The following is a 26,368-nucleotide window of genomic DNA, read 5'->3' as shown; positions in this document are numbered from 1 at the left end:
CTCCACTCCGCCTCTCTGCAACTTTACTTCATTTCTTTTCCTCTTTAAATTTAATTCAATTCTCATAGCATTTCACCGGCTATAAAAGGTTCACCTTTCACCCACAGATACCCTCTACAGGAGGTGGGGCGACAGATCAAAGACCCCCTGCAGGGTGACGCCAGGAGATGGCGCCAGTCAGCAGTGCAAGATATCCACTAAAGGTGCCCAATTGTAACCATTTTCTCCACTCCTTTTCCTTTTCTTCCCTCCTTCCTGTGATTCATCCATCCCTGACAAAGCCGCCGTGCTACTGTTACACGCCCAGGGCACAACTCTTGTCTGGCCTCATTAAAAGATCAAGACAAATCTTAGCAACAGTTAATAAATCTTTAGGGCAAAGATCTCTCTTTACTCCGCCACACGAGTTCATCTGTTATGCTCTTTGCTCCTCTTTTAGAAGTCTGTGAAAGAAAGAAACAAGAGAGGTGCAACAAAGAGTCCATTGCCACAGTAGATGGTGGTGTTCGGGGGAGTTTAGCGATTGAATTTGACTCACCGGCCATCTGCTGGATCCCGCTGAAGGCTCCGAGGTTACCGGAGGAGGTTGCCTGCTGAAGCAACTGATGGCAAGAAAAAACAGACAGAGAGAGTGGAGATAGAGGGAAAGACAGAAGAGGGAGAAACAATGTGAGCTTCTTAATACACTGAGGTGGTTTAGCAATGTGGTTTTTGCATCAGCGCTCGATGAGTAAATGAGCCGCTAATATAGTTTGATCTCTCCTCTAAGCAAACACTGTTTGTATTCCACCATGATTCTCCCAGACAAGTTGAGCATGAAAGCTCTAATCTAGCCGACTAATTAGATTCCAAAACAAAAGTGGAATACTGATGCTGTCAAAAACTCATCCTTCAAGGGCTTGAATTAGCAGCAAATTAACATCTTGTTTCTATTGTGCGATCCCCCCCCCCCCCACACACACACACACACACATACACCCAGAATAGAGCTTAATCTTTACAAAAGTGTGAGAAAGAAGATTGAAAGAGCAGAAAACTCTGGGAGGCCAGAACTCAACACTTTTCTTTTTTTTAACATCTAAAAATAAATCAATATGCAGCGAAGGAGGGATGTTTGTCTGAGCTCTGCCCTCGCCATCAAATAAGACACTCAGGATCAAATAAACGCAGAATGGAATCCGAGACGATGGAGATGTGTATTATAAGTGGAGCTGTTAATTTAGAGAGGGAAAAGAAATGAGTCAGGGGTTAGCGGCAAAGAGGGCGTCCTGAGAGTGAGGAGGAACAGGGGACCTCTGAAGACCGCAGAGAGACAGGCGAAGAATGAGGTTTCTGAACCTGATTTAACAACAAAAACACAAAGTCCAAAAATGGCAAATTAAAGCTGCAAGATCTTGATGGTTTTCTGGCCAAATTCACACTCAAACACCACATTGCGGTTGTTGGCTTCCCGATACGTGCCTGACCTCGGCCGCTGACCACCAAAATATTGTCCTCCTTTCGTCTCAGTGGACGTTTGTGCCAAATTGAACGAAATTCCCTCAAGGCATTCCTGGACATCTCGTTCGTGGGAGGCAACAGTAACCAATCAAACATTTTCGATTCATCCTTGAGTCCCTGTGGACCTTTGTGTCAAACATGGAGAAATTCCTTCGCGATTTCCAGACCACAAAAAAGCCCCAGTCTCCGGCCCCCAGCTGGCGCCCCCGAGGAGACTTGAGGATCAGGTTTTGATATTGAAAATGCATCGCTTTTCTCTGTTTTTGCACGAAGGGTTCCTCAGAAAATCTGAGCTGGGATTCCATGGGACTGATAATTGTCACGATATGCAACTGTTCTTTCGACTGCAATTTTGACTTTTTTTTTTTTTTTGGACTGCCAGAACTTCAAATAACTTTTAATCACGTGCACCCAAATGTTAAATGAGCAAAGCTGCATGAGGAGCAGCTCTCCAACTTTTGTCCTTTCGATGCACTCCATTGTAAACATTCTCAAAATTCTTTATAGTTCAGCTTTGGACAGTTCTGTGTTTGTTAGCCGTCAGTCTCCGTTAGCTTCAAGCTAAAAATACATGGTAGCCTCTCTCTGCATTCTGGAGTCACAAAGAAATACTACAGTGGGAAAAAGACACCTTCATGAGCTCAATACAACCATTTGTTAGTACTTGAAAGGCAAAATATACGTTTAGGGAGAAGTATCACTTGATTTTATCTTTGCTACACCAAGTAGTAGTTTTCGAAGAGAATGTTGAGAGTTCCAGTTGAGTAAATAAAGGGCGCTACACTAAAGCTGCAGTTCAGAGACCTCATTTCCTCACTCGGCAACAACAGTAGGATGGAGGAGAGGAACAACAGAGTTACAGAACAACAGAGAAGGATGGAGGAGGCCAGCGAGAAAGTTTTCTCAGGTTGGGTGAGTACGGTTGGGGCACTGACTGCGGCAGCGATGGGACTGCAGTAAAGGGTGGAGGAGGAGGAGGAGGTGGAGGAGGTGAAGGTGGGCGACGCGGTGGCTCTCCTTACAGCCAGATACTGCGGGGTGAGGCCGCCCAATCCCGTCAGGCTTCCCCAGGTGGTGGCGCTGTTGAGCTGCTGCATCTGCTGCGCCAGCTGCTGCTGCAGACGCCGCTGCTCCTTGTCCTTCTGCGTGTCGGCGAACTTCACCACAATTGGAGACGAGCAGCCCTGTAGGTGAAGATGAGGGGAAGAGGGCGAAGATGGGACAATGGAGAGAGGAGGAAAAATTAAAGTTAGAGAGAGAAGAAAACAAGATGAGACAGGAGAGGAGAAGGAAAGAAAAGATTAGGAGTGGAGGAAAGGAAAGACACGAGGGTGTAGATGAGGAGGAAAAGTAAAAAGATGAAATCAAGAAGAAATTAAAGTCAGGCAGAGGAAAATAAAGAGAAGAGGAAAGAAGTTGAAGGAGCACAGGTGAAGCAAAAGTTAAAGAGGATAAAAAGCAAGGAGTGAAAGTGAAGATGGATGACAAGAAAGAGGACAAGGGAGTGAAGAAGAGAGAGAGGGAGTCTTTGTATATTCACTGAATGTACATGATGATTGCAGGAAGAGACACATAAAAACGATTAAGATTCTTTAGGAATATAATAAAAGCAGGAAAATGAAATTTTTATGATGGAGGTAAAGGACACACACACACACACACACACACACGAAAACTCGCCAACATACATCCACAAAGACCAATAATCAAAGACTACTCTCAATTAAAACTGCCTTGTAAAATTCACGAACACACACACACACACACACACACACACACACACACACACACACACACACACACACACACACACACACACAGTAAACCTGACTCTAAAGCCAGTGGGCCCACAAGGGCTCAGTTATCTCTGAGTCCAGAACAGTTTCACCAGAAAGAGATTTCCCGAGTTCTCCAACTATTTCATCATCTCGTATGAGGAGAGACGTGATGTGTGTGTGTGTGTGTGTGTGTGTGTGTGTGTGTGCGCGCGCGTGTGTACGAGAGAGAAGAGCCAGAAAGAGAGCTAGCAATTGGGCTGACCAGAAAGAGCAAGGTTGAAAGGGCAAAAGGAAGATTTGGAGATTTGGACAATCAGAAGATTAATTGGGTGAATTGGACCGAGCAGCAGAGTCGAGGTGGAAACACGGTGGACATCCAGGACACACTTACAAAAGGAAACAGACACAAAGACCTGATGAAAGTTATGAATAACACTGTAACAATTCCTATTTATCACACCACACCATTTCTCTCACACTGCAATCAAAGCTTAACTGGGGGCAAATCCGTTGGAGACAAAGACGATGTAGCCCAGGAGAGTAGAACTCGTTTGATTGAAACAGTGAGTTTGAGGCGCAATGAGCGCACAGCGGGGGGGGGGGGGGGGGGGATCAGGCTACCGTACCGACGCCGAGCCTGTGCTGTGTTTCAGGTGTGTGTGTGTGCGAATGTGGGTCAATATCAGTGTGGGAATGTGTGTCCACAGGCACGTGGCACAAATAAAGAGGAAACCGATGGCTTCCTGTGTTTTCTTCTGACTGAGAAGCCGTGGCGGCGAATGGAGAGCGCCAGGCTGCAGCGCCTCCACAGCAAAAACCGGTGAAGAAGTCCTGCACCACTTACTGGGCAGCTTCTCTACCTCCACAGGGGGGACTGGCACCGCCAGCAGCTAGCAAGTTAGCACGGCTAACATTTAGTTGAGCTGGTGTTGCCTTCTATTCTCTAAAGTAGGAGGTCGAGACTGGGAGTGATGTCACATCTGAGTTGACCACGTTCCAGTGGAGGAAGTTAGGGGGGGGGGGTTAAAAAAAACACAAAATGCTGGCTTCTCAACACTCTTGATGGTGTGTAACAGAAGAGACTAGCGGGGTTCGTCACGGTACCTCAGAGCTTCAGAGTGGGAAGTCTGACCTCCAACCGGGAACTGGAAGCCAAGGTTGCGACGCGACTGGCAGTCCTGGAGGAGGAGTTCCAGCAGGAGGGACTCTTCAGCTGTTGTGCAGTCACTGAGAGTTCCTGCTGCTCCCATGGGTGTGGAGCAAGGTTGTTTCAACCATTCATCAATATTTGAGCAAGTTAGTCAACAGACTGGGAGCGAAACGGTCTGATTTTTTTCCAGCCCAGAGGGAAATGGACTTAGAGGGGAAACATCTCAGAAGACCCACCTGCAGCCCTCCTCCGCCTCTCAGGGTCAGATCCAATCAGAGGAAGAGGAGGAATCGGGTCGGCACAGATTGGGAGAGGAAAAACATAAACGGCGGATTTTGAGAGGCTGCCACGGAGTTAAACTTGTATGGCTTGAGTTTTTCCTCCACCATGAAAGCATCGACTGAATGCTTGTCTTCATGCTTTCAGTGAATGACTTCACCAAGACGCTGCCCCGCTGTTACTCAGTCTGAAAAACTTAGAGACGGATACAACGTTCGGATCTTAGTTTCTCGAACTGCATTTCATCCATGGCATCAATCGTTTCAAAATGAGAATGCAATCGGTTTCACAACAGCAGCAGGAAATGTACAGTCCAGCCTACGCGGGACCTGTAAATACAGTGAGTCAGTCTGACGAGTCGTGAAAGCAACTTCTAATTCGGTAAAACGGGAACGACTCCCTCATCGTTGAAGCAGGATAACCGCTTACATGTGTGGCTCTGTGTGTGTGACCAGACAACCCCTCTTCCGTGGACCGAAGATCGACTTTATCAGCTGAATGAGCATGTCTGCTATCAGACGGCAGCTCAGCCATATTTACTGCGCCTCTCCAGCAGTCATTTTCCCTCTTTATTCTGACCGCCGACACATGAAAGTGAGGAGACGATGGGAGAATTGCATTCGGAGGGAGAGTGTCAGTCTGGTGCCTCGCCGAGACACTCAATTCCCCTTGAGACAGGAGCTCCCCATCCCTCTCTGCTAAATATCTCATTACTCCAGCTGACACCCAGTGAGCAGGGGAAATGCAGCCCAGAATGAGAGTCCTGCCCTGGGAGAGGAGCGCAGGGCCAGGGGCCTCTGGGCCCGCCACCACTGGTTCTCCCAGAAAACTACCTTTTAAGCAACCGGCGGAGTTTCTGGAGCGATTGGCCCGCTGGTCAACGACGAGAACAAGCAGAAGTTGTAACTCTTTACATCTCGAAGAAACAAATGGATTGTTTAATAATGCATCGCCATCATCATCAGGTCTACGTGGTGGTTCCAGTTTGGTCATTATGGAATTAAGCAAACTTCAAATGATGACATCTTGAAAACTTTATATTGCTGCTTTATTTATCATATGAATAAATATATATTGTTGACATCAAACTGCTGCCGCTGGAAAACCCCGTTTTCTGATGTGTCAGCACAGTTTACAGGTGAGTAAGAACACGGCCCGCCTGGTTGATGTTCTCTTACCAGGACTCACTTTCTTGAGCAATGTGACTTTGACCCAAACCGCGATCAATCCTTCCCTCACCGTCACACGCGGGTATCTTTTTTTGTTGTTGTTGTTTTTTTGCCTAAACCCAACTGGACCTCAACCACAAAGTTGCCACAAGCATCTTAAAATACTTTATTTTTTTGGGGGGGAGAATTAAAGCAACGTCCACCATTTTGTTTGGGGCTCTCACTGCAGGGGATTTGCAGTTTTCGCTGATGTTCCATTCGTTTGCAAGATATCAAATCAATTTTTCAGTGGAATATGTGGCGAGGATTCATCGACCCAGCGTGCAAATTGATTGAAGTACAGGTGTGCACTGCCTCTGCCTGGCAAGGTAGTTTTAAGAAGTTGTGGTTGTTTCGTGTATTTCTATGAGATCCACTGAAGACAAATCCATACATAAATTCTTGTACCAGAGGTTGCTCAGAAAATTACAATAAACATAAAAGTACATTTTAAAAATAGGAAATCCTAAGATCAGCGCCCGAAAGAATAACAGAACAACAAGAGAGACTGAAGCACACAACATAAAAATATAGAAGTAATGAGGGAGGAGTATCTGCAGCGGGATGGAAGATGTTGTTTGGTGTTAGCAGGCTAGCCGACGGATATCTCGTCTGTCGTGATACGGTATTCTAGCGTATGTCTGTTGTGCTACGTCCTGATATCACCTCTTGCTGACTGACAGATGCTCCCACGTAGGCCGCCATCATGCCATTCATGACGTATCAGAAATGATACTCCAGACATAATTACAGTGCCCACATTTACAATTACGTAATTATACAACATGGAACATTTGCCACGCTGTGAAGACTCACCTCAGCGCCAGCTTTAGTCTGTGATTTCACCTCATTTCACTGTCCACATACATAAAAGTACAACTTGTCTCAGAAAGAAGTTGCAAACTCAAGTTAACCATGAGTTCACTCAGCTAATAACCCGCAACTCCGCTCCCCGAAGCCAAGTCTCCTCGAAAAGCACAGAGAGAACATCACTTCCCATCTTTCCCGAAATTCTTAGCCACTTATATCTGCAGGCCATTTACCTTGATAATCAATCTCTCGTCGCTTTCGAGAGAGTTTATATGCTCTGAACTTTCTCTATCTCATTTATTAACCACTCACATAGCCTTTAAATGTCAAACCATGTGATATTCCAGCACTAACAGGAAGGCGCAGGATCTTTTAACTAAAGGATTTTGCATACAATCCAGGTTCTTCAAACTCTCTCATCCAAAAAGTTTGTTACACAGAAAAACCTTGCCTACGGAGTCAAGAGCCACGCGTTTCCAATTGTGTCAGCTGATTAAATGTCATCTCAGGGCAGAGCGAGAGGTCTTACGGCCCACACTGGTTCAGTGGGGAGTCGTCTAGTGGTCCGAGACTGTCCTCACCGGTGGAGCAACAGGACCTTTCACAAATGCAAGTGCCTGAAATAGACGCACACATTGACGTATACGTGATGGGTGACCTCTAGTGGCTGGAGCAATTATGTCCACGGCGTGAGAATGTCAACGTAGGGAGGAGGTGTCACATTTCAAAAACAGCGAGTTAGGAATGCCATTTGAAAATCCACCAGTAACTTAAGTCACGTTCTTTACTCTTCTAACTTGAGCTTTTACAAATCTGCCTGCGACTTCAGAACCACGGACAGCACAACGGATTTACCACAGGAAAAGCTGATTGGTTCTTGTGTGCTGGGTCGACCTGGACCCTGAGCACTGCTGATCCTAACAGAAGTCATAACGGATGGCTGCCATTAAACAGGCTGATCTCAAACAAGCATGAGAGCAGTTCAACAAAATGATAAAGATCCACTACGTCCAGATGCTGCGGGGCACAGACTGAGCTACTTGTGCATACAACTGAACTTTTGAATTAAAAGCGTCCATTTTTACTGTTAACGATCTCATTTTCATCTTCAGATGAGTTGTTATTACTGTATTTATAGAGCATCTTAGATGGGGGCTGAAAAGAAGTGCTGCAGCAATTGACGGTGTGAGAGAAATAAACCCCAAAATAAAAGCATGAACCTGAAAATAAGCACAATTGGGCCTCTTCAAGAGACAATGAGCTACCATTAGAATCTACAAACTACATGCAGATTTTCTGCCCATTTGATTTATGAGGCTCAATTAGGGTAAATATTAGAAAACAATTCAACAACTCCACAAACCGCAGCTTTCCAAACGACCATAAAGTTGAATGAACACATCTCCAACAGTTTTTCCTCAAACATCAGAACCCTCATGGATGTCGGCGTTATTGAATTGCTGACTATATTTAGCCTTGTGGTGTCTAATAGGAGCATCTGAGGTTATACAACAATATAAGCGACAAGAGGCACTTCATGACGGACTAAAATGCTCTAATAAACATGTTGTACAGCGTCTCGTGGAATATCAGCGTCTGATCTTTTCAATACTTGAGTTCCTGAATGTGTCTCCTCCCTTCACTAAAGTTGACGGATGTGTTTGTTGGCTTTTTAAATAGACCGTTTTCTCTCATGCTCTACTTAAGCTCTCGTCTAAATGCGCTTGAACGCTTGTGCATCCACGGTGTGCGCGCGCGCGCGCGTGTGTGTGTGTGTGAGCATCGAGGGAAGGATAATGTGCAATTGGACATTTTAGTGTCATGGAGGGGAGGTGGGGGTGCGGTAGGAACAGAAATCAGTGTTGATGGGATGCGTGACGGAGGAAGGAAGCTGAGCACTAAACGAGTCTTTATAAAAAGTGAATAATGTAAAGCACAAATCAACGCAATGAAGCCGAGCCATTTCCATGCCCGCTACACGCCTGCGTGTCTTTAGAGGTTCGCCGGTGAATTACCTGTCTCGCTCATATCCACTTTCATTACGGCCTGACATTCAGCGAGCATGTGTGTTTGTGCGGGATGCGAGCATGCCAGTGTGTACCTGAATGTCACGGCGTAATGAGAATGGATATGACAGTGACAGGGCCATCAACAAATCGAGCACCTGTGCCGCCTTTCTCCCCGTGATGTGCCAGAGAAACACGCGCACCAACACGCTACCTTACCAGATCTAAGACATCGGGGAGCAATAGAGCCAAGACAATAACCAAACTCTATTTACCAAACCTCATTCCCTCATTCGGACCTGAAGTAATTACTTTTAAATTGCAAAACTGAGGAACATTAACGAACGGATGCGGCAATTTGGGTTCGCCTGGGGCTAGACAGCTTGTTTTCAAATGGAAATGAAGGTATTTTGCCATTGTCCACCGCAATATCTTTGTTATGGTTTACAGATTTTTTTTCCTGTGTGCCTGATAAAAGCCAGGGATACTGGCAGTGTTTACCAGGCCTATTGTGGCAGACGACTGTTCAGAGTGAGGATAATTCTAGCTTAATACTAACGCTGTCGGAGGAGAGAGTCACTCCTTCTACTAAGAAAGGCAGACACTGCTGCTGCTCAGCGATTTAAATCAGACTGATATTCCACAACATAAACAAAAATACTCCCACATATGCAGACAGACGGAGGGCGGAGCATCTGCTTTCCCATGTCAGGGTCAGAGCACATCAATAGCAGCCGTAATTATCATGATCAGCTCAAATGAAGGGGCTATGGAGGTGAACGCCACTCTTTTTTTTGTCTTTAACACAGCCTGTTATTACCACTTTCTGTCCTTTTCTCTGACTCACACTCGGTGTAAACCATGTAATTCTCTCCCAATCACAGCCCTGTCATCCTGCCCTGTCACTGGCCTGACAATGTTGACAAGGGCGCTCCAAAACCTGCAGAACACAAAGGAGCTCCTGCAGGGTCACCATTATGGGGTCGCTGTGCAGCTGATGAGGTCTGAAACACCACCTGCCCATCCTGGCTGCTGTGTTAAAGGTGCTTCTTCTTTGTCAAACTTTGAAAAGTTTTGAGCGAAAATCGAAGAGCGAGAGCACTAAAGTCAGCAGGGAGGAAGAAAAGTTGCATGTTGGCTCTGCTCGAATATGACACGGCAGGAGCAGCAGGACGTTGGCATCTAATTTGAGAGTTCAGCACGGGCCCTGCAACTGATTGAAGCACGTCCAAACCTGCGTCTTTAAGACCTGCTGTACCCAAATGGTGCAGCCAAATTAAAGATCTAAACTCGATCTGAGGATAGAGTTTTGTTTATTTCACTATTCATCCAGGACTGATGGCCGGCCCAAAGCACCGGCTCTCACGCTTGTTCGGTCTCTTTCCCCTCCTCTCAGTGGGCGCAGCCATTCAAATTACAGGCACAATCAGAGATAAAATTCCTTAATATATCACATTTGAAAACAGCCAAACCAGCACGAATCAGGCCCGGCGCCACCAAATCACTTCTGTTGGGTTTAGCTGATGCTTCATGACCACATGATGTGCGGGCCAGACTACCAAACCCCTTTTTCATTACTCTGTGCTATGATATTTACTTTAGATTGTAAGTCTGTCTTTACACATTGCAATTCTCCCTCGCGTCGGCCACCGCCAGAGTTCAGATGATTCCCACTTTAACCTTTCAAAGCAGGGATCCAACACTTGTTGCATGTCAGTCCAGCTCTTATGCTGTTATTTTCCCTGGGTCGTTTCTCCTCACTCACACAGACCATCTGAGAAGAGAGGGAGTCGCACCTCCAAAGATTTAATTTCGCTTGCTGTGTGCATCCACTGGTGACACAAGCAAGAAAGTGAGGATGTTTAGTGTTCTGACCATCAGGTTACCACAATGTCATCAAGAAAAGCAGTCGGATCAAAGAATTGGCGGGCGTTTTTGTTCGCCTCTGATGACGTATCCCTCTGCTGTGTTGCTCCACTTCTGTCCTGGGGAGTGAAGTGACGAAACGATAGCATCTGTTTTCTTCGTGTGTATTTCTGTTCATTTGAGCCAAGGGTCTACGGGTTCATGGTACATTATGTTCTATATAATTAGACCGCATGGAATTGATTTTTATGCTGTCCAACTGTTCTACAGCACATGATAATGTATTGTTTGATAGTCTCACCTCTGCGTGGAAACCATTTTTAGCGTATTAACTGCAGACTCCATGACTGAAAGGTAAATAAGTGGACTTCTGCTGGTGATTACCTCCACCACGGAGGATGGGTGTCCTGCTGTGTCTGTTTGTCTCACAGGTAGATTACATAAGAACGACCAGGCTGATTTCAAGTAAACTTGGTGGAGGGGAGGGCAGACCCACTTTACTTGAGTCATGATGGAGGTCTGCAACATGCGAGGGTACTTGTACCTCTTCCACTGATCTGTATTTCGGTCTTTCAGTGGAATTTAAAATGATTATATTAACCGGAAACTTTACCTCTACATATGAACTGTCATGTTACTTTTATGTGACCACATTCACCTCTTGGGACCTCCTGGAAATGATGCAGACATGTTCCCGGGATGTCACAGCTTTTATAGACCATAGCCCATTCAAACATGAGACATATTCAGCTGCTGGCACATTGACACCCTGAGAGACAGAAAGGAAGAGTTGAAGAAAGGGCAAGAGTACCGTACCTCCATAGTCTGAGACTGGTGCATGGCTTTGATTGCATTCTGTGCCATAGCTCTGGTGGAAAACGTGACAAACGCACATCCTGTAGGGAGGGTGGGGAGGGGAGGGGAGGGGAGGGGAGGGAGGGATGGAGGGACAGTGGAAGGGAGGAGGGGGCAAGAGGAGGAGGAGGAGAAGGAGGAGAAGGAGGAGGGAAGACAAGAAAGAACAAAAACAAGACAAAAGGGTTGGACACGTCGTTGTTATAAAAAAACCCAAAACACACCCAGAACAGAGATTGATACAGAGAACAGCTCACAGGCAGACAACAGTGTTCTCAGTCGCTGTAGGAACAACAGCCAAAACACGAGCAAAGTGTCATGACAACCACATCCCCTCCCCGACCCCGTGCAACCTCCGCGCCCCGTCCACAGCCACCACACGTGATTTTTGGAACCCCGCCTCCCTGTTGCTCCTCTCTGTATTCACACACTCCTGCACACTGTCTGAATTAGTCACACTTGAATTCAACAATGTATATCAGCGCAAATTTGCATGAAAGCGATTCAAATCCATTTGGGTCATTACTGAGCGCCTTATTCTGTGCCGTGCTCGCTCTCTTTGTCAAACAGGAAGGTGACGTGGTGGCTGAGGGGCGGGGCGAGCCCTGACAAAATATCTGCAGGGGCTCAGGAAGACGGGAATCAGATAGAAAATCATATTAATTCAGTCCACAGAGAGATGGAGGCGGGAGAGGAAGAGATGAAAGGAGGTGTAGTCGACATCCTGCGTGACTGACAATGATTTTAGCCAATCAAGGTCTGAAAGCAGCTCCAGGCAATTTTAGGGGAGTTAGTTATTGGTTGTTTGTGGTTTGGGGTGATGCAAGGTTGTGTTTGTCGGGCTGGTTAGGGAGTGATTAGAGGAGATAATGTGAGGAGTGCTTCAACAATCCCCCGGGCTAATCATATGCTAACAAACTCACCAAGCCATGTTAGCGCAGCCAGGCCTGAACTGATTACACACATGCTCACACAAACAAACACAGATACACACACACACACACACGTTCAGGTTGGGCTGGCTGACTTGGCTATGGAGGAAAAGACTAATAGCCGAGGTCATCAGATAGACTCTCTCCCTGGCTGTGAAAATGGAATGAGGGGAGAAAGAGAGGAAGGATGGATGATGCAGCGGAGAGCGACGCGAGAAGAGATGGTACAAAAAGGTGAGACTGTGAAAATGAAGGACAGCCGTGTTGAAGAATAGATGTGATCATTGTCCTCTTCCACCTCTATCAAAGCCGGCTGTTGCTGTGATAGAACGAGGCTGAGAGTGACGGATGGTCATTTCTGTTGTCCTGCTTATATCCACTAAACAGATTTCATACGGGGGGCTTTTTCCTGAAGCGCGTCCTTGGAGAGGCCATTCATCTCTAAAGTGAAGTTGTTGTTTTTTTACCTTCTAAATTTTCTGAACACAGTAAACAAACATTTGTTGTGTACAACGAGCTTAATGTGACAGATGCAAGAAAGGATGCAAGTGTGGTTTGCTAGAGCGAATCAGGTTTTTGTTCAGTCCAGACCATCTATTTTTTTAATTCCAGGACGACAGCGGACCGCTCGCAGCAGTCCGAAAAGATCCTCCCCTCTTATTTAAGAAAAAAGCATCAATCTATTGGTCCTCCTACACTTCTTTTCCACTGACAGGGAACAAGCTCACTCCTGGTTTGTGCACCAAATTGTGATCCAACGTTTAATGACCTGCACTGACAATGGATCCTTGACGACAACGGCTCTTAGCAAAAATGGTGGAAAAATGGGTCGCTATAACAGAACCAGTTCCAGAACCTAATCCTTATTGGTGGGGTCAAACTTTGTATTCTGATAACCATTTAAAGGTCAATTTCAATTACCTCCAAGTGTGAAAACACTCCTTAACAAACAGGTTCAGTTGCCTAAACCAAAGCTGAACCATGGGAACAACAGAGATGGTTCTGAACTAACCCCAGAGCCAGACTAGCAGACAGAGACTCTTTCACTGTGCTTACACTGGTCAGATGATAAGCTAACCAATGCTAATTAGATTAGCATAATAAATAGCAATGGCTGGGAGCTGTTAGCATAGCTCTGACAAAATTTGTCGACTAAATTGTTCCCCAGGGCAGCACGGCGGTGCAGTGGTCATCATTGTAGCCTCACAGCAAGAAGGTTGTGGGTGGAGCCCCGGCTGCAGCACGGGGTCTCTCTGTATGAGTCTCCATGTTCTCCCTGTTCCTGCTGGGTTCTCTCTGGTACTCCAGCTTCCTCCACAGTCCAAAGACATCAAGAGGGGACCAGGTTAATCCAGACTCTAAATTGACCGTAGGCGTGGCTGGGAGAGCCAATGGTTGTCTGTCTCTATGTGTTGGCCCTGCCATGGACTGGTGACCTGTCCAGGGGGAAGGCTGCTGGGATAGGCTCCACCCCCACGCGACCCTTAACAGGATAAGCAGTAGAAAATGGATGGATGGATGGAAATTATTCCCCAAACAGCATCAATATAATGAGGGTTGTACAGAACATTTGTGCTGACAATGTCAGACCTCCTAATCATGTCTGCACAAACCAACACCGTGAACCTGATCTATGCAATGACTGAGGTGTGCTAACACTTCCCATCCACTACCGTTCACTGTGCTAAGCTAACTAGCGTAGGTCTCAGTTCCTAATGGAGGAGAGAAGGGTCTCTATCTGCTTCTCTGACTCTGAAGATGATGGACGAAACACGCATTTACCAGAAGTTGGTGTGTTGATTCAAGCGATGCGGACTTGTTGAAAGTGGTGCAGTGGAACTCAGCAGCCTCATTTCTGTTTGATTCTGTAGGGTGATGTAATCTACAAGTCCTTTCAGCTTCACCCTATGCTGCTGCTGTTGATCTTGACCTCCTTTTTTCATTTTCATGTTCTGGCCAACTGGAGAGAAATACTTTCTAAAACTGCCTCACTGACTTCACATTACAGAGGTGCGGGTGATAAAAGGAGACTGAAGGTTATCCGATCCTGTGGTGCTGACCTAGTAAACATTTTGATGTGTTATGGACAGTGCTAGCTGATGTTACTCACTGTAGATAGGACATTCAGAAATGGGTCATTTTTTCTATTTTAGATGAGCTACAATCTGCCATGTAACAAGTTATTTTCCAGGAGGTTGTCCCATCCTCTGCAGAGAGCCATTGCCCCAGAACTGGATCACTTCTGATGGGGGGCTTTCATTGGGGTTAGCCCTCCAGACTGGTCTCGAGAGGTTGGGATTCTATTTATAAATTGGTCAGTGACATTAAAATGACAGAAACTCCAGTCTCTCTTTGCAACGAGAGGACAGAAAAGCTTTCTCACCCAAAGACATGCCTATCTTTGGTTGTTTTGGTCCTGCTGAGCCTTCTAAAGACAGAATTGCTCAGCACCTGTGCGTTAATTTGTTGAAGCCAAAGCTGATAATATTAATGAAAAAAAATGTAAATCATGCTCTCTGGCGGGTCGGTGCGTGTACGTCTTGTTTTAGGAGGGATGGGATGTGGCTAGAGCACTAAAAATACCTCACGGGCCGCATTCTGTCGTCAGTGGAGAACCAAACAGTCCTTTAATGAAAGTAGGGTAGCTCCCCAGGCCCAGCCATCCACTGGTGGTGTGATCCATATTTTATTAATAGCGGGATGGCGTAGCGCTCTTCTGATTGATACTGCAGTTTAATAGGAACTCAGCAGCTAACGGCCTCTGGGACTTGCAGGCTCATAGAAACCCTTAAAGACCTATTTATTTCCAACCTGGTTAGGGTTGTTTATTTACCAGCCAGAACCAAACTGAACTACCAGCTTTTCCTCGTTGACGTGCGTCAGCCGTTAAGTGGTTTATATTAGTTCTAGAATTGAAGATTTGGCCAGTGCATCTAAAATATTTATGAGGACAAAAGAGAGGAGCTGAAAAGGGATGGAAGTAGGAAAAGAGGGATGGGAGAGAAAGCGGCCGGTGTGGGATGTCTGGGAAAAAGAGGACAAATTGATGCAGGAGAGGATTCTAGGACAGCCAGGGTGAAATATAGAGAGGGTGGAGCTGGAAGAAGCAAAGGAACATGGGATTTTGAGTTGTTGTTGTGTTTGTTCTCTAGTTTGAGGCAACTGCTGGATCTAGATAGAGACAACCTTGTGAGAGAGAAGGCACGTTGAGAAGTCAACAATAAAACACCCATAACATCTGACAACCACAGAAAAAAAACATACACGAGCAACAAATCCACTGATGACAGTGACAGCTGGCGTGACAGGAGGAGGAAGAGGAGGAGGACAGAAAGTTTGGGTTTCACTAGCCCCTCCATCTCCTCAGCACACAGAAACCACAGAGGGGGGAGAGGGGGAGGGAGTGTGAGGGGTATATTGGGGGATGGTGGAGATCAGGTGTGTGCATGTGTGAGGTGAGCAGGTGTTAATGGAATGGACCCCCGTGTCTGGTCTATTTGTGGAGGTATAATGGTTGAGGAAGGAGGCTGATTTATGATTTGGTTCTCACCGAATTTGGTCATGTGTTGACTTTACGATGCACGTAAACGGGGACACGGGTGTTAATTTTAACTCCTGTTGTCAAACCTGGTGTTAGCATGTGTCTGGAGTGATCTGATTACAAGTGGACGGGTCTACGTTCGGGGGTTTGTTCACATCTGAACCACTTTCAGCTCTGGGGCTGGTTAGCCTTACCTTTGGCTGCGTTTTTTTCAATTCACTCTTTGCGCTGCATCAAATGCTGTCAACGCTCATCTTATTGAGCCGTTATAATCCCGTTTTTAGCGACTAGAAATCTTAGGGATCTTGAGTATATTCGTCTTCAAATCTTGTCTCTTATCTGACTGCATTCGTCTTGTTTTAGGTGTTCATTTTTAGTCTCCTCACATTTTCTTCATTCCATTTGATTATTGTTACTTTTCGTCCATGAAATCTTCAGTCTCATTTCAGGCAGTTTCATTATTCTAGTTACAGTCAACAAAATCTGCCCGACACTTTTTCCCCCAAGGCTTCATCGACAAAATGAATCCTTCTCCTGGTACCTGGACTTCTGCAATCGTACCAACTGTCATTTTCTGTGGTATTTTACTTTGAGGTGACAGTTGAGACGGTGGTCCTTCACTGTGGTCCAGCTCACATTTGTGTTCACATTGCTTGCGGCCAGGACGCCTCTGAATGTGGTCTGAGTGGTTTAAAACCTCACGACGGGAGTTCCGACCAGGTCTGACGTGGCCTCTGGGACCACTTTGAGGTCTCGTCTGCGGTTTGTCGTCCGGTGTACCACCAGTTTTTGGTGTCATATGATCTGGCCTTCGATTACGCAAATCTGACATGGCAGGAACACACAGGCTGTCCTGCTTTCTCCTCTGTGTGTCTACAAATCTTGCAGTTCAGTTCAGATTACTGTGGCCACTGCCACGTCAGTGAAAAAAGACAGGTAAGACAAGGAGAGGTGAGTTACATGGATTCCATTTGGCTTTCTTTTTAAAATCTATCATAAAAGTTTGCAGGGAATGTTGAGCTATTTTAAGCGCTGTTTATTCTTTTTTGTTTCATCAAGACAAAGCAGAATCATGTGAAATCAAGACATGCAGTATTCTAGCATGTAATACTATTTAGCTTCTTTTGCCAATTGAAACCTATCCTGGATGTTTTTTTTTCAAAGCCCAGTTTAAAAGCCCTACGCCAGCTTCATATATGAGAAAAGAATGGCAGGAAAAGTCCTTCTGGTTTTCCTGAAAAATGAGTGAAACTACTGGTGTAACTTGGCGCGGGGGGGGGGGGGGGGGGGGGGGCTTCTCTAAGTCCTAAATCTAATTTCCTCTTGTGATTTAGAGTGCAGGGTTGTGACGGTCCTGACCCTCACCTGACTCCCAGTGACCCTGGAAGTATCCCAGAGTCTAGCACTGGCTTACAGTGAGGCTAAACTGGAACAGCAGGGAAGGCGAAGGATATGAATGGAGGTTAGAAGGCCAGAGGAAGAGGAGGAGGAGGCGGGGGGGGGGGGTGGATGATGGGGGGGCTGAGGCTGAGAGAGTGAGGAGGGGAGGGGGGAGGGAGAAAAAAACAAGAGAGGGAGAGGAGATATATAGAGCGCAAAGGAGAAGCATGTATTCACTGTGGCCACAACCGCCCCAAGATGCCGCTCATGTAGCATGACTCCGTGAAAACCTTGAGAGAAATCTTGACCATATTCCAAGAAGCAGATGGCTGAAAACAGTTTGATTCAGCTCCTTTAGTGAATGAAACATAAAAGCTTGGTTTCTGTTCAAGGTTGTGGAAGAAAAAAAGGTCTCTTTTTTTCAGTGAAGAAATCGTAATTTTAAGAGGTAAGCAGCAGCAGGAGGAGGAGGTTTGGGATTTGAGGTTTGATTCGGTCATGGTGGGCTGTACCTCTGACTCACTCTACTGGCAGGTTCAGGGAAAAAAGAAACCTATCCTTTCAATTTATTTAGTGGATTCTTGCCTGGATAAACTGGTGGAAGCTGCATGGAGGGGTCAAGCACTTCAAGGCGATGAATTCAAGCACCTAAAAATCTCCTAAATTCATGATGAAGCCACAACCAAAAGGCACTTAATCAGAAATATTCCTATATCGGCGGATGACACAAACACAGGAACCGGTGTTTGATGCACGCTTCTCCTGAGTACGTCACCTTCCTGTCACAGGGATCGCTGTCCTCTTCCCCTTTGACTTGCATGAGTGGTTTATTATTAACAAGGTACAGGAGCATGGAACAACGGGCCCTGGGTTTGTTTCCAGTTACGGTTATTTTGGTTTTCATGGCTCGTCCCCTCCCTGCCTGGGAGAGGACCATCGGAGTGGGAAGAGCAGGATTAGATATCAGGGTGATGGTGCAAGTTCCAGTCCAAATTCATGCACATGACCATGAACCGACTGCAGCAGCTCAAATAATTTCTTCATATGTTTGCGTATAAATAGAATTTTTCGGTCTCTTAAGTGCTGTTTGGTTCACCACAACCTAACGATGTCACCTTAATACCAACAAGCCAAATTCTGATAATTTTAAAGAGAAACACGCTCTGGTATCAGAAGTGGAGACGAGGGTTGGGATCAGTGCCGCTCTGACCCAGGCTGAAGGGTTCTATATTTGCTCCTAAATGTGAGCAGAATGTCCCCACAGCGGTGTTCCACCAGGAAGCCCTCCTGAGACACTGGTGTGACACGATGGGAGCCATTAGAGAGTGACCTCGTTGTCATGTAGGTGTGAAGATGTGTCGGCTCCAACTCGCCATCAACGTTCTGAGCCATTATTTGGTTTTCAGTCCTGGAAACCAAATAATACTGAGCTAAGGGTTCTTAACTGATAGTTACATGCTCACTATGCAATACTTTGTTTAGATAATCTTAAAATAATTATTCTTTTGCACCACTGGGAAATTTTACAGCCCCAGAGCACGAACAAGCACAGAAGAGGAAATAATTACGCTTTTATTCACTTGATTTCACTGCACTCACTTTCTTCTACTTCACCAGCCTTGTGAGCCTCCAGTTCCTGTAACTCTCCGTGTGATCGATTACTTTAAACGTCAATACAGTCAATATACCTGAGACGTGCTGATTCTGACAGAGCCTGGGTGGTGATAATCAGACTGATCGGCTGCTGCGTTGAGGCTGAGGACAACCGCTTCCTGTCAGCTCCAACTCTCGATGTCAACGCTGGTTTTAAAGACGGACGTTCATAACGGCGTCAGCTGCGTATGAAATCTGACGCCACTCAACAATCACATCTCCTCATCGTAGAGTTATCAACCACATGTTTCTCTTCTCCTACTGCCTCTTTCAGCCATCTGCGGGCAGGAGGTAAAGCCTCCCTCAGGACTTGGAGTCATGACCCAGCAGCAGCGTCTGGAGGCGGTCCTGGCGGTAATTTTCACGTGAGGAGCTTTTGGTGTGGATGGAAGTTGAGTTGGCGCCACACACACCTCTGCTGAGTCCGTCAGGCCCTCGCAGGATTCGACACTCCTCGATCTGTCCGAAAGCAGAGAACATGACCCGGATGTCGTTCTCGTTGCACTTCTTTGACACCATGCCGATGAACAACTTCCTGTCTTCAACCGCTGCGGCGCCATGGAAGAAGAAGAAGAAGAAGAAGAGGAAGAAGATGACATCATTTGTACAACTTTAATCAGCCTTGACTGAGAGTTTGACATTTTAGAGCATTTGCTTTTATTGACAGGATAATTCAACACATTAAGATTTACAATAAGTAATTAAATCATAGTTACTAATCCCAGAAACGATGCGTTCACTGGCAGTCCAATAAACGTCACTCCTGATGGTTTGAAAAATACTTCTTACACACTTATCAGTGGCCACTCTCACCGAAACTAAACGCAGTTGGGAGAAGTTTAGATCAAATCTCCAGAAACGCTTCTTCAGTAGTTTGTAGAAGAGAGAATGTCTGATGTTTTAGTTCGCTCGTGTCACCATTCCAGCCGCGACGGGGAACGAGTCCCATTTTAACTGTTTGTCTGCCAGCATTTTAAACAGAACTCATTGATCACTTCTCCAGAAACGGAGAATTGTTTGAGGCTTCTGGTTTTAGACAAACGTGCTTTTCTGGATTCATTTTTGTGAAGCAGTTTCAATCAAAATAATCAACTCTTCAGAGAGGAAAAAAGCTAAACAAAACCGAGAACCTGAAGCAATTTTCAAGCTCAAAGTCACAAAGTAGTGGACGTTAACCCCGCCTGTAGCCTGGCGGCTCGGTGTTTTGCTGCTTCTTTGTGGGTTTTTTTCTTCTTCTGGGACTTTTTCTGAGGCAAATTTGAATGTTTCTCTCCCAATCATCTTTTTTATTTCTGTCACTTTTACATTCCTTCTAATCTTTTTAATCTTTTTTCTTGGGGGGGGGGGGGATAAATGTTTTTCACCTTTTATACCTGAGGTGTGATGTTTTAAAAAAAAAGGGATTCAGAGTGGAAGGACGCAGCTTTTTTTAACAAATGGCAACTAGAGCGCCCTCCGGGGGGCACAGATCCACAATCTGATCCAGTATTCCTGAACCCAAGATCCATCACGTGACCAAATAAAATCAAAATCTAGCTCAAACTTTTGACATTGACAAACCAGTGACAGTGATCACATGACCTCCTCGGTGGACAATATTCTGGTAAAAAAAAAAAAAAAGCTTGTCATCAACACGCTTAAGAAGCAAAAAGTCATGTTTGCTGGAATTTTTTGTCTGATAAATCGGTATCTCTCTGGATTTCTGGCTAGATTGAAAACGCTTGACCACACCGGAATGCAGTTTTCAAATTAAAAAACACAAACGTTGATAGACTTCAGGCAGGAATGTGAAAGAAACTGAAAACTGGGAAAGGACAAAGAGAAAAACAAGGATTAAAAGGAAAAGAAAAATGAGACAGACTGAACAAAACAGCAGTCGAAAAAAGAGAAGAATAAAGAGTCGGAGAGAAATGAAGACAGACAGAATTCGTGTATTTCATCACGCCATCTGTGACGCTCTGATCAATGTCTCATTATCGCCGCAACACCGACTGCTCGCTGAGACATTGCAGCTTGTCCTCTCTCACCCGCCCCCCCCCCGCCCTCCCTCCATGGGTTCCTCCCTCCCTCGCTGACACAATCCCTCCTTCCCTGGTGCAATCTCAGAGAATGTGAGTCAGCTGCAGGTAGCGGTGAGAAACTTGTGTGGAGCGAGGTTAGGAGTGTGAAATCCTCAGCTCTTCCCAGGATGTGTGTGTTTATGCGTTACCCACCACATTCAATGTAATGCTAATCCAATTCATTTTTAATGAGGAAACAGTCGGCTCTTACTGCGAGGCGAAAGAGATAAGCGGTCTGTTGCACTCTGGGAAATCAATAGCGCACTTGTTTATTTTGCTGTTTGAATTGTTTGTGTGTTTAAAACACAAACCGTCGGGATACTCTGCCAAGATAAGTGTTGTTTCAAAAAGCTTTAACTCCTTTGTACACAGCATGTGTGTGTGCGCATCACTCCAGAGGAAGATTACCACAAGTCTAACAGCAATGTAATTAATTTACTGTGTGTCGATAGAAAAGAAAGAGAGGAGATATCATTACAATTGACTGTTTCTGTTTTTTGGACGAGGCGCTCAGGCAGGCGGGAAGGTGATAAGACTCATAAAGCTCGGGGATGATCGGGAGTTTTGCATTCTGGGGTAAACGGCAGCTGGCTGCATGGTGAGTTTCAGCACATTAACGGAGCGACAAAAAAAAGTTTAGACAGAAAAACGACATTAGCAATAATGTTATCTGGCTCTTCCCTCTTCCTGCGTCTCCTCCAGACTAAACGGATAAACCGCCGAGCAGCCATTCATCACTGTTTCAGCGACTCTAATACGGGGTTTATTAAAGGTCATTACCATTAAGTGGATGGATATGTTACGAATGGCCTGCTCTATATTTCACCATTCTGGCGGCGAGTAGTGGCTGCTTTATTAAGTTCCGCCATCGTTACCTCAACGGTTATGTCCTATAAAGTCATATTTCGCCATATTTCAGTGGAGCGGAGGATGGCTTTTATAAGGATTTGTCCTCTGCTTTGCTGGATAGTGTCACTTTATTGTGTTGCCCTGCTTCTGACAGTGATTTAGCGGGTGACGTTTGATATGAGTAGCAGCCGGAGAACTCCTGGGTGTTAAAGGGATAGTTCAGATTGTTTGAAGTGGGCTTGTATGAGGTTGTCGTCCATCGTATGGGTCTCACCTTCAGTGCGTTTGAGTCAGCGTGTCTTCCGCGCTCAGCAAACGAGAGCAGCGGCTTTTCGCGGCTTCACATTTACAGTCAGAAAACCATTTCCTCTGGCTCTACAGTGTTCGACCGGCGAGCTTCCTTCATATCCCTATGCACGCCGGACCACAGTTCTGCTGCGTGAATGGGAAGCACCGCTGTGGAGTCACAAAGTGCACAGCAGGCGTAGGAATACAGAGGAAGGTCTTCGATTGAAAACTCTCAAAGAAAAGGCTGTCAGATGGAGGAAGTAAAGGAGGGAAAACGTGTCAGATACAGTGTACGTGTAAACGAGCTTCTTTAGGTGAGGGTTTACTGGCTGCATAGAGAGCGTCTCTTTACAGAGCCGCCGCGACACTCAGCGTCGCTGTACGGAAGACGCGCTGTAGGTGAGAGCCCGATGAACCACGACCTGGGCGCTCCAGGGTTTGACTCCACTGAACTAAACAAAGAACAAACTGCTGGAACTGTCTTCCAATTGAAGTAAGCACAAGTATTGAGTATTAATTTGCTGACCTTTCAACATGAAATTAAGACACAACTTAAACTAAACCAAGTCTGCGGTCAAAAATGAAAAGGAGAGTACGTGAGAGCTTGTTGCCTCTGGGTGTGGTGTTGTGTTTGCTTTATTTCGTATTGGTTCATCGTGTAACTCTGCCTTCTCCGGCGTGTACCGGCTGTGTTTAGTTTCCCACCATTTCACCCACCTGTGTTTCCAGCTGCTTCTTTTGTTTCTGGTTTTCTGCTTTGCCCTTGCCTGCTTTTGTTCTTTCCAGAGTCCTGAGTCTTTCTCTGCAGTCGAGTCCCATGTCTCGTCTTGTGTTGCATTTTGCCGCAGTACTTGCTGAAACACTGCAAATTTACTGATTTCTTTTTAAAACACTTACACTTATTCACTTGCCTTTAACCAGGAACCAGCTGCTAGAAGGCTGAGAACCACAGACAAGAACGTCTTTAAGTATTTAGAGATGGACAAATGTGTGAACCTATTCATGGGATTTGTTGAGAGAAAAACTCCATAAGACTCTCTGATACCTGCTCTACTTATCCTTCATGAAAAGGAACAGAGGACGAGGCCCAGAATGGGAAATCAATTGAAAACTGTATCTGCAATATGTGGTTTGAAAAATGGGGTCATGTGAGGAGGGAGTGTGTGAAATAGATGCGTTAAGGCAGGTGTGTGTGCGCAGCAAGTGGAGAGTGTAAACACCGTGTTGGTATGAGTGAGCAGCCACGGGGGAGAGAAGCTGGTTCACCACCAGGCCAAAATGATTCAACTTTCACTGACCTCCTTCTGAAGCACCTTAATAATTCATCACACATAGAAAGAGATATTCATATACATCAGCATTCCCCCCTATATTCTGTGCTCTCTCTCTCTCTCTCTCTCTCTCTCTCGCCGTCTCGCTCTGTCTTTGGTGTCTCATCCCGTCTGCCAGCCGACTAGCGAGAACACACGACAAAGCAATAACAAAGCAAATGCTAAAAACGCTATTGATCCGTGTTTGTGGCCACTTACCGTTAGATTTCTCACTGTCTGCAGGCTTCATCTGAATGGGGTGGTGCATCTGTGGGACACAAAGGAACGACACAATACATTAAAAGCTATCCTTAGAAGAAGAGCTTTTCCCTGTTAATACACGTATGACATCCACTTTGGTGCTGCCAGTGCACCGAGAGGGAAACCAGACCACGCAGGGCAGAAGAAAGAAGCCAAGAAAAAGGACAGGAAGTGTCCACGACCTGTCGCATAGGGTTCAGAGGTCCAGGCCAATCAGCGTCCACCCTCCAATCCAGCACACACATAGTTGTCCTGGTGTTCGTGTGGTAGGTGAGGTCTGACCCTGAACCTCACCAGATGTCAACTGTGTTTCTTTCTGTTATTTCTGTTGTTCCTGCAGACGCGAGGCAGCTGCCTTGAGATCAACAGCATCCCACCAGAAATCATCTCGTCAAGCTTCAGGTCCTGCATTTGTGTCTGAACCACTGTGTTGTGGACCAATTAGCTTCCGTCGGGTAGATAGGGGCGTGGTTTGATACCGCCGCAACAACAATGGTGGTGCCTGAAGAGGTTAGCATGGATGCCGCCATGGCAACGTACAGACCGCCACTGGAAAGATGTTTTTGCTGGTCTACCCACAGTCTTTGGCTCCTTGTCAGTTCATCGATCTGATTGGTTGAAGTCAGAACATGACAGACAGGTAGTTCAGCCAATCATCTTCCACCAGCTTTGAAAGTGCCTCGCCCTCTCCAAAGAGTTTCTACCAGCGACCAGGTGCCGCCGACAAGGTGACTCTGGTGCTTCTCTGAGAACAGGAAGTTATATTGTAGGTGGTGGCGGTCAAACTTTCCTGATGAGAACTCTCTCTCTCTCTCTCTCTCTCTGCTCGCTCTCTCCCACATACATTCAAATTCAAATGAGAGCAGTTGAATATTAATACCAGGCATAAATGGGGTCTAAACCTGCATCTCCACTTTCAATATCTCTCTGATGTTCCCATGATGCACTTTGATGGAGATGGATAATGGAGGGTTTTCATGGTGGTGGGTCCTCTTAAATGGAAAACAAGCAAACAAGCATTGAAACCCTCTCCCTTCGACTCTCTCGCCCTCCCTCCATCTCTCCTCGTATGTCCTGTTTTTATTCCCTCCATCTCTCTTTCCTTTATAGGAGATTATGCGGCTGTTTGATCTGCGTGGAGACGAATGACAGTGATTCTCCAAATCTAGCCCTGTATCAATCACACTCAGAGTCAAATACCAGCCCTGAGTGTGTGTGTGTGTGTGTGTGTGTGTGTGTGTGTGTGTCCCATCTTACCCATAACGCCCCTGGGCTCAGTCACAGTGTGACAGAAGGCTTTGATCTTCCAATTCTATCACACACCTTTATCCCAGCTCTCTACCTCTTGCTCTCTTCCTTATCATCCTCACTCTCCGCTTCATTTTATTCAACCAGGTCTGTCCCAGCAGCACGCACGCACACACACACACGCACACACACACACACACACACACACCTATGTCTAGTCGATTGATCAGTTCCCAAATCTGCCTCATGGGGGCAGCCACTCGTGGAGAAACAAAGGAATGATGGCAAATTAAAAGAGTAGAGTAGAGACGAAGGACAGATGCAGGAGCCGAACGTGTTCACGTGTGTATCTGCTGTTCCTCTGACCATTTTTGTACACGTCAGCTGAACCTGCGCTTTGTTTCAGTTCTTCTGTTTTCATGAAGAGTGAAATCCATCTTTTCAGAAACACAGCATATGAGACTCCTTTGATGTAACGTTCAACCAGAAATTAAAATCCATTAGCTGGTGAAGGTCAGGTGAAGTTTCTCACTCACTGCCTGAATTTCACGGGAAAATGTGCTGCGGAATTCCAAACGATTTTTTTTTTTTTTTTTTCTTTTTGGACAGGTTGGATATTATTAGCCACCAGGAGCTTCAAGCTTAACATACATGGCTGGACTCTTTCTGCATTCTGGAGTCCCACAGAGGTGATGGAGGAGGAAAAAAAACACGTTGGTGAGGTCAAGACACCCATTCGTGAGGACTTGAAAGACAAAATACACTTTGCAGGAGACGTGCAGCTTTAAAGTCCTATTTGTCGTCCACAAGTCACTTCATGGCCGGGGTCCAACATATTTCAAAGACGTGTGTTTGGTAGAAGCCTGGCAGGTGTTTTAGATCTGCAGGGACGGGGTCACAGTTCAAAACAAACATGGTGAAACGGCTTTTAGTTAATATGCTGCAAACTGCTGGTATCAGCTCCCCTTGGAACGAAGGCTCCCCCTGAATGTAGCCACTTTCCTCAAGTCTGTTGTGTTCGCGATCCTTTTACCCTGATTAACACTTCTGTACTTTTGTCTATGTGTTTAATTTGATGGTTTGTCATTGAAAGCTCGACTGTCTCCAAAGATGAATAGAAAAACCAAACTGAAAAATTAAAGAGTGAGAAACAAAAAGGTGACAATAACGACGACGGGCATGAGTGAAAGAGTTTGAACCATCTGAGAAAAGGAGGAAGACAATGAATCAAAAGGAGGAAAAAAAGGACAAAGGGAGGACAAAAGACAGAGGGAGGGTCATGTGGGAACAGTGGCAAACCCTTCAGGCGGCCGTCTCACTGCAGGATCACTAACAAAAGGGAAGATGGAGGGACGTGGAGGAGGTATGTGAGCATGTGTACGTGGTTGAAGCCA

The 26,368-nt window shown here is 45.9% G+C and overlaps 1 protein-coding gene across 18 annotated transcripts in view; it reads right to left on the bottom strand.

Annotated features, from left to right (window-relative positions):
• Positions 1-26,368, bottom strand: part of celf2 (cugbp, Elav-like family member 2) — a 202,007-nt gene that overhangs the window by 21,564 nt on the left and 154,075 nt on the right. For 10 of the 18 annotated variants that reach the window (XM_086201703.1, XM_086201705.1, XM_086201704.1 and 7 more), the window contains 5 exons: positions 23,685-23,733; positions 19,372-19,506; positions 11,414-11,493; positions 2,436-2,684; positions 539-602 (listed from right to left, as the gene is read on the bottom strand). In XM_086201703.1, coding sequence (XP_086057829.1) covers positions 539-602; positions 2,436-2,684; positions 11,414-11,493; positions 19,372-19,506; positions 23,685-23,733 — 577 coding nt within the window. The remainder of the gene's footprint in view (positions 1-538; positions 603-2,435; positions 2,685-11,413; positions 11,494-19,371; positions 19,507-23,684; positions 23,734-26,368) is intronic. The other 8 variants (XM_086201709.1, XM_086201711.1, XM_086201710.1 and 5 more) reach the window with 1 other exon arrangement.

Source organism: Aulostomus chinensis, chromosome 4, assembly GCF_037954235.1.
Source record: "Aulostomus chinensis isolate RoL2024-O1b breed Wild chromosome 4, RoL_Achi_v1.0, whole genome shotgun sequence".
In the NCBI taxonomy this organism is placed as follows: domain Eukaryota; kingdom Metazoa; phylum Chordata; class Actinopteri; order Syngnathiformes; family Aulostomidae; genus Aulostomus; species Aulostomus chinensis.
This window is presented reverse-complemented; position numbering and strand designations above follow the sequence as displayed.